Raw genomic sequence first — 13,620 nt, forward strand, 5'->3', positions numbered from 1 at the left:
AAATATGTTAAACCGTGTATGCTTTCCTGCAATGAAGACTGAAATACAAATGAAGTAATGCATAGTAAGGTATAGAAATGTGAATTCAGACTTTAAATAAAGAGAACTTCCTAAGCACTTAAGAAGTGGGTTGTTTCATGGTGTATTGTCTTCACAGAAACTTTACAGCAGGGGGCTCTGTTTCAGGGCTGACACAAAAACATTGCCTTGTTGGGTACCTAGTAGGAATCCTCCAGCTGCAAGAATCTGTGGCTGGAAATGCATAGCTTTTTGTATTTTTCTGCATCGTTAAAATACTTAGCGATCAATCACTGCATTACTTGCTAGGATAAATGTAAAGTGATTAATGTGTGATAATGGTAATAATAGGTCAGTTTTCTCAACTTTAAAGGTTGACAGAAAATAATACTGGTGGTGCTAATTTTGTAGGTTAAATGAATGAAAGATTGTTGGACTTATTTGTTGGCACTCTAATGACATACAATAAATATCTGTTAAATGAATGAATAATCAGATTGCTTATTATTGGCCTCAGTTGCTAGAGTAGCCCTAAAATATAAGAACTGGGTAATGTATTTAACATAGGAGCCCCCAATTTTATTTTATTTTAATTTTTATTTTTAAGAGGGAGAGAGGGAAGGGAGAGAGAGGAAAAGAGGGGGAGAGAGAGAATCTTAAGCAGGCTCCATGCGCAGCACGAAGCCTGATGTGGGGCTCGATCTCACAATCCTGAGATCATGACCTGAGCTGAAATCAAGAGTTGGATGCTTAACTGACTGAACCACCCAGGTGCCCAGGAGCCCCCAGTTTTAGAATATATTTGCAGCCTAATTCACTGAATCTTGGAATTTACAATTGTATGGACTTTGAAGTATACAATTCCCTCCTACAATTGGGGTTATTCCAGTGCCTCACCTGATTATCAGTAAAAATTCCATATTTGGAAGTAAGCAGTATGTTTTATTTATAATTCCTGAACAGCAGATAAGTGAATAAACCAAGAATGTGATCAGCTTTAAAAGAAATGACAGCACCTACAAAAAAATATATCACAAATCAATTTGTACTAATACGTTAATTTTTTATTTTTAGTTGGCAGATATCCCTGTTACAATCTGCACATACCCATTTGTATTTGATGCCCAAGCAAAAACTACTCTGTTACAAACAGATGCAGTGTTACAGATGCAGGTAAAATATAGTTTAATACAAATCTGATTTGAGAATGGTTTTTGAATTGTTTCTGTGAGGTTTTTTAAAAAGTAAATATTTGAAGTTTGCCTATAATCAGTAATCCTTGGGAACATTCTGTACCTCAGTGGTCTGGCTTTTGCAAAGTGCCTTTGGTACCTTATAAAGAAGACTGTTGCATTGGTTACATGTATATTCTTATGAGGGCTACTTATATATATTTAAATGAAAATAGAATAGTTTAGCCTTTAATCATTTTATATCTAAAAAAAGGTATGAGCCTTTTTTGTTACAGAAATATGCAATTTTTGTAAACAGTTTTACTAGTTTCCTTGATAAACATTCGTTTGTTTCAAATCTTGCTTCATTATATATTCCATATTTATATACTTGGTAAAAAATGGAAGTAACTAGAGATGAGATGAAGTAAAGTAAGAGGAATTTGATCACTTGTTAGGGGGAGGATATGAAGTTTCCTTGAAGAAAGTTTTTAGTAATAAATAAGGCATTTTCCTAAGATTGGTCATCTCCTGCTCCTCCCTCTCTTTTCTTGCCCAACCTGCTCTGTTTTATGTTGAACATTTTTTCATTTATAATGAGATTTTTTAAACTGATTTATGTTATGACTTTGAGAGCTACAGTAGATTTGCTTTATCTTTGAGCCTGTAAATTAAAAAGTTTTTGAGTTTTATTTTCTAGCATGGAGTATCAGATGGTAGAAGCTAAGGACTAAGAGAAGGATGGGAAGAAACCTTGAGCACTTAATATTCTAAAAATGCTTTAAAAAAATTATCCCCACCCCAATTTTGACAGTTATTTTCATTCCTTTAAAATAAATGCATTTAGTATTTTAAATGCCTCCAGATATTTAAAGCATAAATACTAGGGGAATTTTAGAGATGTGCTTATATCCATTTTCATCAACAGAAGAAATAAATATTTTTGTAGGGTTTATACTAACAGCTGGCGAACCAGCTTTTGGATGGTCATTGTTAAAACAATAATTGCCTCGTGCTTTTAATATATAGTATATTCCATTTTAGAACAAGAACACAGGAAAAACCATACAAAAAAAACAAAGGTTTTAGATGGTAGAGGACAAATGTTTGGTTTGTGAGCGCATGTGGTGATCACTGTACTAGATGAATTTCTATAATACTACTTAGCCAGGCTGTTCCTTATTCTCTTTAGAGGTTGTTTTAATGCTGTTTTCTTTTTCTTCTCACTCTTCATCCCTGTTATTTTTTGAGAAATAGCAGTGTTCACATTTACCATATTATATTATAGTTCCTTGCTTGTTTTAATGGTATCGTTAAGATATACTTCAGTCTAAAAACATTCAAAAGGACACTCTTTATGCTGAGAATACAGTTTTATTAAGCTTATAACTGTATTAGGTGCTCTGTGAATTCAGTAGTATAGGTAGTATTATAGGAATTATAAATATAGGATTATAATCAATAGGTAGAAGTTAGCTTACCTAGTCACATTAGTTTCTTTATAGCATCGCTATTAAGATTTTAATCTTTTGTTTTCTAGATGGCTATTGACCAGGCCCACAGACAGAATGTCTCCTCTCTTTTTCTCCCAGTGATTGAATCTGTGAATCCCTGCTTAATTCTAGTTGTACGTAGAGAAAATATTGTAGGAGATGCAATGGAAGTCCTTAGGAAAACAAAGAATATAGACTACAAAAAGCCACTCAAGGTAATTTGACATTTTCTGTTATATATATTACAGTATATGCTCAGCAATTAATAGTTTTAAAAAATTAAGAAGTTTTATATAGTAGATATGTATAAAAATTTACTGTATAAAACTTCTTAAATTTTTTAAACTATTAATTGCTGAGCATTTATTGTTAATGAATTACATGTTACGGGCTCTCGCCCTCTCTTGGCTCTCCAGCATATACTTCCGTTTCTTTACGTTCAGTGTCTGCATTATGCTGTTCCAGGTCATATTTGTTGGAGAAGATGCCGTTGATGCAGGAGGAGTACGCAAGGAGTTTTTCTTGCTCATCATGAGAGAATTGTTGGATCCTAAATACGGCATGTTTAGGTATTACGAAGATTCCAGGCTCATTTGGTTTTCTGATAAGGTGAGGTCCAGCTGTCTAATTTATTTCTAATTTAGAGATAATTTAGAATAATCTAAGAATAATTTTAGAAATATACCTATGTATGTATACCTACATGTGTCAAGTTGACTCAGTAAATAAAAGTTATTACTGGATTCCTAACATATTCAGAGATTTGCTTTATTACAGCTTGAAAAATTAGAAACTTTTGGACTCAGAGTCGTCAGAACACCTTAATACTTCTCACACATTTCAAATTAGCAAAATAAATTAAAGGAATGGTCAGCCTGAGAATGATGGTGACCTTTCCTTCTGCTGATTTAGATTTGAGGATTAGATGATAATTACCAGATTAACTTTTCCTCTCGGAAGAATTAATTTATCATTAGCAGTCATTGATTTCTCTACCTTATCATTTAGGGCAGAGGTAACTACTCAGCAAATTATAGTCCATAAGCTAAATTCTTTTCCACACATATTCTTGTAAAGAAAGTCATGTCCACTCATTTACCTGTTCATGGCTACTTTCTAGCTACAACTGGAAAAGGCAGAGTTGAGTGGTTAAGACAAAGACCCGATGATCAACAAAGCCTAAAGTATTTACCATCTGTCCCCTTACAGAAAAAGTTTGCTACCCTTGATTTACAGACTATAAATGAAATGGGGATGGTTCAGTTACAGAACGAGTTGAAAGAAATTTGAATGGAATATTTACTATCGGTTCTAAAAACCTTGATGTGTTATTTATTCATTGTTTCAGGAGGCTTGCTGTCCTTTGTCATGTTAGCAGTCGTTGATCAGTGCCTAGGCTCATTAATTTATTAGGTTGCAAAAACGGTGCTACTCTTAAATTTATATTTCATTTTATTGGCTTGGATACTTCTATATAGAGAAATTTCCCTACATCTACTATTTGGTTCCTTAGTAGTATAATTCATATGGGGAAGGATTCTCTTTCTTCAGTTGCCAATTTTGCAAAAGAATGAATCTGTTCATTGGCATACTTCAGTGGTGACAATTTGTTTTTTAGTTTTGTTTTCAAATATTATTATTTATTCATGGATTTAAGTATATTTGATGTTTTTAGTCCATTGTAGTTATTATCTTTATTGATGCTCATATTATCCCATCTTTGTCTAGGGGGAGCTCTACAGGTTGGAGAGTTTTGTTTTGTTTTGTTTTTTAAGATTTTATTTATTTGAGAGAGAGCACAAGTGGGGGGGAGGGGCAGAGGGAGAAGCAGACTCCCCACTGAGCAGGGAGCCCGATGGTGGGGCTCAATCCTAGGACCCTGGGATCATGACCTGAGTCAAAGGCAGACACTTAACCGACTGAGCCACCCAGTCACCCCAGTAGGTGGACAATCTGACTGAATTACAGTCTCCTCCTTGGCTTGGTCTCTTAGGGTAGTTTGTTAATGGTGTGGCAGATGGAATTTGAGAGGGTACATAGGATGGAGGCCTGTCCTGCTAGGATCACAAAGAGTTCTGTGGGCCTTTATTCAGTTCTACAGAGAGGTAATGTTTTGAAACCAGGGGAGGGGCAGTCTTTTTTTTTTTTTTAAAGATTTGATTTTATTTATGTGAGAGAGCACAAGAGGGGTTAGGGTCAGAGGGAGAAGCAGACTCCCCGCTGAGCAGGGAGCCCAGTGCGGGACTCAATTCAGGGTATCCGGGATCATGACCTGAGCCGAAGGCAGTCGCCCAACCAACTGAGCTACCCAGGTGCCCGGGAGGGGTAGTTTTAACAAGCTTTATCATGGATTTCTGTGAGACCTTTTCAGTTATATCTTGATTTGGCCAATGGGAGCCCTGTTGAACTTGTTCCTCTTTTGTGTACTTTTGACATGTCCCCATTTTTCCTTAGTTCTTTACATTTAGTACAACAAATGTTCCGGGCTCTTCTTGTGTTTATCCCAGCCCTGGCAGTAGCCATTTCTCCTTAAAAGCCCTGACTTCTTCAGATGCAAATGGTATTTAGAAATCGTGTTCTGGATGCTAAGTGTACTCACTACTACCAGGGAGTCATTGCTTTCAGATTCTCAGCAGACAGAAAGAACTAGGAGCTATATAACTATGTACACATCTTATGGTTTCCAGACATAAGATCATACTGATACCTCTAATTCTTTTTCTTTTTTTTTTACGATTTTATTTATTTATTGAGAGAGAACGCACGCACAAGTGGGGGGAGGGAGCAGGAGAAGCAGACCCCCTGCTGAGCAGGGAGCCTGATGCAGGGCTCAATCCCAGGACTTTTATTTATTTATTTGAGAGAGAGAGAGAGAGAGAGAATGAGCAGGGGGAGGAGCAGAAGCAGAGGGAGAAGCAGACTCCCTGCTCAGCAGGGAGCCTGATGTGGGACTTGATCCTAGAACTCCAGGATAATGACTTGAGCCGAAGGCACCCAAGATTGTTTTGATTATTAGGGGTCTCTTGGAATTTTGTATGAATTTTACGGTTAGCTTGTCCATTTCTTCAAAAAAGGCCATTAAGGATTTGATGGAGAAGATGTTGAATAAACGTTTTGTTCTTTTTGATGCTGTCATAAATTGAACTTTTTCAGAAATTTTATTTTTGGTTTGTTCATTGCTAGGGCATAGAAATACAGCTGCTTTTTGTATGTTGATCTTGTATCATGCAACTTTGCTGAATTCATTTATCAGTTCTAATAGGTGGTTTTGTGGATGCTTCAGGATTTTCTTTATATGAGATCATGGCATCCACAAATGAAATAGATTTAATTTTACTTCTTTCCCTCCAGTTTAAATACCTTTATTTCTTTTTCTTGCCTACTTGCCTTGGCTAGAACTTTGTCAAAACACTGTCAAATACAAGTGGTAAGAGTGGACATGCTTTTCTTGTTCCTGATCTGAGTTGGATGTTAGCTGTGGATTTTTCATAAATTCCTTTTATCAGGTTAAGGAAGTTCTCTCCTATGTCTAGTTTGTTGAGTATATTTATCATGAAAGAGAGTAAGATTTTCTCAGATGCTTTTTCTGCTTCAAGATGATTGTGTGCTTTCCTTCCTTCATTCCATTAATGTGATGTATTACATTGGTGCATTTTCTTATGTCAAGCCACCTTGTATTCTTTTTTTAATTAATTTTTTTTTTAAGATTTTATTTATTTGACAGAGCACAAGCAGGGGGAGCAGCAGGCAGAGGGAGAGGGAGAAGCAGGCTTCCCGCCGAGCAGGGCCGAAGGCAGCCGCTTAACCGACTGAGCCACCCAGGCACCCTGCCACCTTGTATTCTTGAGATAAAGCCCACTTGGTCGTGGTGTATAATCCATTTAGTTGACCTGTATTCTGTTGATGATTTTTCTATCCTTATTTGTTAAGGATACTGGTCTGTAGTTTTCTTTTTGGTGTTTGTGATGCCTTTGTCTGTCTTTGGTGTCATGTTAGTTTGACCTCACAGATGAGTTAGAAAATGTTCCCTCATCTTCCATTTCTTGAAAAAGGAAAAATTGGTGTTACTTATTCTTTAAATGTTTGGTGGGATCTGGTCCTAGGCTTTTCTTTGTTGGAAGGGTTTTTTTGTTTTGTAAGATTTTATTTACTTGAAAGACAGAGAAAGAGAGCATATGCGCAGGGGGAGGGGTGGAAGGAGAGGAGAGGGAATCCCAAGCTGACTCCCCACTGCGCATGGAGACCCACATGGGGCTGTCCCCCAACCCTGAGATGGTGACCTGAGCCAAAACCAAGAGTTGGACGCTTAATCAGCTGAGCTACCCAGGTGCCCTTTTAGAAGGTTTTTTATTTTGAGGGGTTTTTAAAAGATTTTATTTATTTATTTGAGAGGGAGCATGAGCCGGGGGAGGGGCAGAGGGACCCCAAGATCATGACCCAAGCCAAAGGCAGACATTTAACTGACTGAGCCACACAGGCACCCCTGGAAGTTTTTTGATGAGCGATTCAGTTTCTTGTTATAGGTTGTGTCTTAGGGGTTGGTTGGTTGGTTTGTTTTTAGATTTTCTAGTTCTTCTGGTGTCAGTTTGGTAGTTTGTATGTTTATAGGAATTTATTCATTTCATCTAGATTATCTATTTTGTTGTCATATAGTTGTTCATGGTATTCTGTTACAATCCTTTTTATTTCTGTAAGAACGATAGTAATGTCCCCACTTTCAATCCTGATTTTAGTAATGTGAGTCTTTCTTTTTTTCTTGGTCATTCTAGCTAAAGGTTTGTCAGTTTTGTTGATCTTTTAAAAGAATCAACTTTTGGTTTTGTTGCTTCTATGTATTGTTTTTCTATTCTATATTTTATTTATCTCCACTTTAGTCTTCATTGATAATCTCCCTCTACTAGCATTGGGTTTAGTTTGCTCTTCATTTTGTAGTTCCTTAAGATATAAAGTTTGGTTATTGATTTGAGATATTTTCTTTTTTAATATATATGTTTATAACTATAAATTTCCCTATGAATACTGATTTCACTGTATCATATAGGTTTTTATATTGTGATACCTTCTTTGACCCATTGGTTGTTTAGGAGTGTGTTAATTTTCACATCTTTGAATTCTCCATATTTCCTTTTTTTTTTTTTTAAGAATTTATTTTTAAGTAATCTCTACACCCTACATGAGGCTCAGACCCGCAACCCCGAGATCAAGAATTGCACACTCCACCAAATGAGCTAGCCAGGCGCCCTGTCTCCATATTTCTTCTGTTGTTGATTTCTAGTTTTATTCCACTGTGGGTCTGAAAATATATTTTTTATGATTTTAGTCTTTTTAAATTTATTGAGACTTATTTTTTGACCTAACATATGGTCTCTCCTGGAAAATGTTCCACGTGCACTTGAGAACATGTATTCTGTTGTGGAATGGAGTGTTCTGTAGCTATCTGTTAGGTCTGGTTGTTTTATAGTATTTTTCAAGTTCTCTATTTCCTTATTGATCTTCTGTCTGATTGTTATATCTGTTATTGAAAGTGGGATATTGAAGCTTCCAACTATTATTTTAGAACTGTATCTCTCCCTTCAGTTGTGTCAGTTTTTACTTCATATATTTTAAAGCTGTATTGTTAGGTATGTAGATGTTTGTAAATGTTATATATCTTCTTCATGAATTGATGCTTTTTTTTTTTTTTTTTAAGATTTTATTTATTTATTTGACAGAGAGAGACACAGCGAGAGAGGGAACACAAGCAGCGGGAGTGGGAGAGGGAGAAGCAGGCTTCCCGCGGAGCAGGAAGCCCGATGTGGGGCTCGATCCCAGGACCCTGGGATAATGACCTGAGCCGGAGGCAGACGCTTAATGACTGAGCCACCCAGGCGCCCCATGAATTGATACTTTTTGATTTAAAGTCTATTTCATCTCATAGTAGTATAGCCACTCAGCTCTTTTGGCTATTATTTACATAGGATATCATTTTTTCAAACTTTCACTTTCAATCTAGTGTCTTTGGATTTAGAGTGAGGTTTATAGGCATATGCAGATCTTCCTAGACTTACAGTGGGGTTATGTTCCAGTAAACCCATTGTAAGTTGGAAATTTTATAGGTCAACATGCATTGAATACACCTAACCTATTGGACATTATAGCTTAGCCTAGCCTACATTAAACATGCTCAGAACGGGCACCTGGTTCAGTGTCTGCCTTCGGCTCAGGTCATGGTCCCAGGGTCCTGGGATTGAGCCCCGCGTTGGGCTCCCTGCTCAGTGGGGAGTCTGCTTCTCCCTCTGCCTCTGCCCCTCCCCCCAACTTGTGCTGTAGCTCTCTCTCAAATAAATAAAATCTTTAAAAAAAAAAAAATGCTCACAACACTTATATTAGCCTACTGTTGGGCAAAATCATCTAACACTAAGCCTATTTTATAACCAAATGTTGAATATCACACTTAATTTTTACTGAAAGTGAAAAATAAAATGGTTGTATGAGCACAGGGATTATAAGTGTGTTGTTTGTTTACCCTCATGATTGCAGGGCTGACTGTTGTGCTCAGCATCACAGGAGTATCTTACTGCATGTTGCTAGCCCAGGGAAAGAGCAACATTTAAAATTTGAAGTACAATTTCTACTGGTATAGTTACCACTTTTGCACCACTGTAAAATCAGAAAATCATGTCAAACATAAGTTAGGGACCGGCTGTCATTGAATAATGGTTTGTTTTTTAAAAATCCTTCTTGCTAGTCTCTGCCTTTTGATTACAGAATTTAATTCATTTACATTTCAAGCTGGGTTTTTTTAAAGATTTTATTTATTTGAGAGAGAGAGAGCGAAAGAGAGAGAGATCTGTTATTTCCTTAGTTCTTGCTCTGAGGGTTACAATTAACACCTTATATTTACAACAGTCTAGTTTGAATTAGTATCAACTCCAGTAGTATACAGAAACTCTGCTCCTAGAACAGCTCTGTTCCTTTCTTTATTATTCTCACACCTTACAGCTTTATACATTGTATAGCTTTATACATTAATGTAGATTTATAATTATTTTATACATTTGAGTTTTGAACCATATAGAGAAAATTACAAATCAAAAATACAGTAATTTTAACTTTTATATTTACCTGTATAGCTACCTTTAGAAGAGTTCTTTATTTCTTTGTATGACTTTGAGTTACTGTGTAAAGCATCCTTTCCTTTCAGCTGATGGACTTTAGCATTTCTTTTTTTTTTTGTATTTTTAAAATTTTTTATTGTTATGTTAATCACCATACGTTACATCATTAGTTTTTGATGTAGTGTTCCATGATTCATTGTTTGTGCATAACACCCAGTGCTCCATGCAGAACGTGCCCTCCCCAATACCCATCACCAGGCTAACCCATCCTCCCACCCCTCTCCCCTCTAGAACCCTCAGTTTGTTTTTCAGAGTCCATCGTCTCTCATGGTTCGTCTCCCCCTCCGATTTCCCCCCGTTTGTTCTTCCCTTCCTGCTATCTTCTTCTTCTTTTTGGACTTTAGCATTTCTTTAAGGAAGGTCTAATAGCAACAAACTCTCTGTTTTTCTTTATCTGAGATGTAAAATTCTTGATTGGCAGTTTTTTCTTTCAGCCCTTTAAATATATCATCCCACTGCCTTTTGGCGTGCATGGTTTTGAATTAGAAATCAACTGTTAGTCTCATTGAGGAGCCCGTCTATGTGATGAGTTGCTTCTCTTTTGCTGGTTTCAATACTTTTTATAATTAACTTTCAATGCTTAGATTAAAATGTGTGTGAATGTGGATCTCAGGCTTGTCATAGTTGGAGTTTGTTGAGCTGCTTGGGTGTTAGATTTATGTCTTTTATCAAATTTAGAAAGTTTTCAACCATTTCTTTAGACGTTTTTTTCTGTCTCATTTTCTCCTCTCCTTGTGGCACTCTGCTACTTGTATGATGGTACACCTGATGGTATCCCACAGGTCTCATAGGCTCTCATCATATTTCTTCATTCTTTTTTCTTGCTGTTGTCCCACAAAGTGGATAGTCTCAGCTGACCTATTTTCAAGTTTGTGGATTCTTTTTTCTGCCTGCTCAAATCTCTTATACCCCTCTAGTGAGTTTTTTGTTTCAGTTACTACTGTACTTCCCAGCTCCATAAACAAGCTTCTGCTTCTTTTCCATAATTTCTATCTCTTTATTGATATTCTCTATTTGATGAGATATTATTATTCTTTTCTCTCCCCCCCACTCCCCTGCCCCTATGGTTTCCTTTAGCTATTTGAGCGTATTTAAAACAGTTTATTTACGGGCGCTTGGGTGGTTCAGTCAGTTAAGTGTCTGCCTTCAGCTCAGGTCATGATCTCAGGGGTCCTGGGATCGAGCCCCACATCAGGGCTCCCTGATCAGCAGGGAGCCTGCTTCTCCCTCTCCCTCTGCAGCTCCCCCTGCTTGTGCTCTCTCCTTCTCTCTCAAATAAATAAATAAAATCTTTTTAAAAATAAATAAGTAAAATGAAACAGTTAAGTCTTCATCTAGAAAATCCAATGTCTGGGATTTCTCAACAATTTATAGGATTTCTTTTTCTCCTATGAATGGGCCGTATTTCTTCTTTTTTTGCATGCCTAATAAATTTTTGTTGAATACTGGGTACTTTTTTTGTTGTTTGACATTTTTTGTTCCCCCCTCTGCCACAGTACCAGTTATTCCTCCAGGTTTCTTTTATTTCTTTTTTATCTTTTTCTTCTGATCCTTGACTTTTTATTCACATTTAAGAATATGACACTGGGGCGCCTGGGTGGCTCAGTTGGTTAAGCAACTGCCTTCGGCTCAGGTCATGATTCTGGAGTCCCGGGATCAAGTCCCGCATTGGGCTCCCTGCTCAGCGGGGGGTCTGCTTCTCCCTCTGACCCTTCCCCTCTCATGCTCTCTGTCTCCCATTCTCTCAGATAAATAAATAAAAAATCTTTAAAAAAAAGAGTATGACACTAGAAAGCTACTTAGTTTGGGCATACACATTTTTTTCTTTTTTTTCCCAAGTAGGCTCCATGTCCAGTGTGGAACCCAACACAGTGCTTGAACTCAGAACCCTAAGATAAGAGTCAGACACTTAATTGACTGAGCCACCCAGGTGCCCCTGGGAAAACACATTTATGATTTAAAGTCCTTATTCATAGAGTGATTAGGTATGGGCATTTCAAGGGGGAACCGTCATATGTCAACGTATATAGTTTTTCACTCTTTGGGTTTTTTTACTCTTTGACTGCCAGTGTTCTAGTAGTGTTCTGAACACTGGAAAGGGAAGCTAGGATTCTCATTGTTAACTATATACACCTTCATTTGATCGTCTTGTATTTTTGTATTTATTTTATGTTTTAAGTTTTTAAATTATGTTTTTAATTGAAGTATAATTGACCTTCAGTATTACATTAGTTTCAGGTATGTAACATTAGTGATTTAGCATGTATATACAGTACTCAGTGCTCACCGTGATAAGTGTAGTTACCATCTGTCACTGTACAGAGTTATTAAAATATTATTGACTATATTCTGTATGCTGCAATTTATATCCCTGTGACTTATTTATTTTATAACTGGAAGTTTGTACTCTTAATCCCCTTGAACACTTTGATCCCTTTGTGGTTTTTTTTGTTTTCTTTGTTTTTAACATTTTATATATTTATTTGACAGAGACACAGCGAGAGAGGGAACACAAGCAGGGGGAGTAGGAGAGGGAGAAGCAGGCTTCCCACTGAGCAGGGAGCCCGATGCGGGGCTCGATCCCAGGACCCTGAGATCATGACCTGAGCCGAAGGCAGATGCTTAAAGACTGAGCCACCCAGGCGCCCCTCCAGTGGTCAAATTAATCTTTTTCCTCTGTGATGTCCTATACTGCATTTAAGTTTAGAAAGTCCTTCTTAAATGGGGCAGATTGAATAATGTGTTAATCCATCTTCCTCCTGAAATCCCTCTAAATGAGAATAAAGGAATAAAAATGATAATAAACCCACAAGAAAAAAAAGTATAGGGGATTGTTTTAATATCACTGAAGAGATGTTAATATTTTAAAATATGAAAAGTAGATGGCTGGTACCTGATTCAGTAAAGCAGAAGAAACTGAAACAGTAGCTTAAGAGAAAAGCCAATGAGAAACAGGCTAATTTGTATTTCAGGCTGAGGAACTGGAAGTACCAAAAAATACCTTTAAAGTCTAGTAGCTAAGCTAGCTCAGCTGTTAAGACATTAAGACTCTGAAAGTCAGAGGTACTCAAGTAAGGTTGAAAATAGGATGAGTGGTAAAAGTCCCTTGCTTTTCTGGAAAGGATGAGCCAAAGTGGCTCTGGATTCTCAAGCAGGTGATATATTAAAACAAAGGGATTGGGGCTCCTGGGTGGCTCAGTCGTTAAGTGTCTCACTTCGGCTCAGGTCATGGTCCCAGGGTCCTAGGATCGAGTCCCGCATTGGGCTCCCTGCTCGGTGGGAAGCCTGCTTCTCCCTCTCTCACTCCCCCTGCTTGTGTTCCCTCTCTCGCTGTCTCTCTATCAAATAAATAAAAATTTTAAAAAAATAAAAAAAATTTTGACCACTGGAAAAAAATGTGACATTTATGCATGACAAAAGTAAGATTATTAAAAAGCATATAGCAGACTGGGATCTATGTAACAAATATGACATAGGGTAATATTTTTTTTTTTTTTTTAAGACTTTATTTATTTGACACAGAGAGAGAGAGACAGAGAGAGGGAACACAAGCAGGGGGAGTGGGAGAGGGAGAAGCAGGCTTCCCGTGGAGCTGGGAGCCCGATGCGGGGCTCGATCCCAGGACCCTGGGATCATGACCTGAGCCGAAGGCAGACGCTTAACTGACTGAGCCACCCAGGCGCCCCTGACATAGGGTAATATTAATTCCTGGTATATGAAGAATTCAAATATAAATATATAAGAAAATGCTAGCGGCAGCAGCTCTCGTTGCCCATGGGT

General features: G+C 37.4%; 1 protein-coding gene across 7 annotated transcripts in view; it reads left to right on the forward strand.

Moving 5' to 3' along the window:
* The window catches only part of HERC4 (HECT and RLD domain containing E3 ubiquitin protein ligase 4), a 131,342-nt gene that overhangs the window by 101,106 nt on the left and 16,616 nt on the right, over positions 1–13,620 (forward strand). For all 7 annotated transcript variants that reach the window (XM_078077658.1, XM_078077655.1, XM_036113869.2 and 4 more), the window contains 3 exons: positions 1,093–1,191; positions 2,731–2,898; positions 3,149–3,292. In XM_078077658.1, the coding sequence (XP_077933784.1) occupies positions 1,093–1,191; positions 2,731–2,898; positions 3,149–3,292 (411 nt within the window). The remainder of the gene's footprint in view (positions 1–1,092; positions 1,192–2,730; positions 2,899–3,148; positions 3,293–13,620) is intronic.

This window comes from Halichoerus grypus, chromosome 7, assembly GCF_964656455.1.
Source record: "Halichoerus grypus chromosome 7, mHalGry1.hap1.1, whole genome shotgun sequence".
Classification (NCBI taxonomy): domain Eukaryota; kingdom Metazoa; phylum Chordata; class Mammalia; order Carnivora; family Phocidae; genus Halichoerus; species Halichoerus grypus.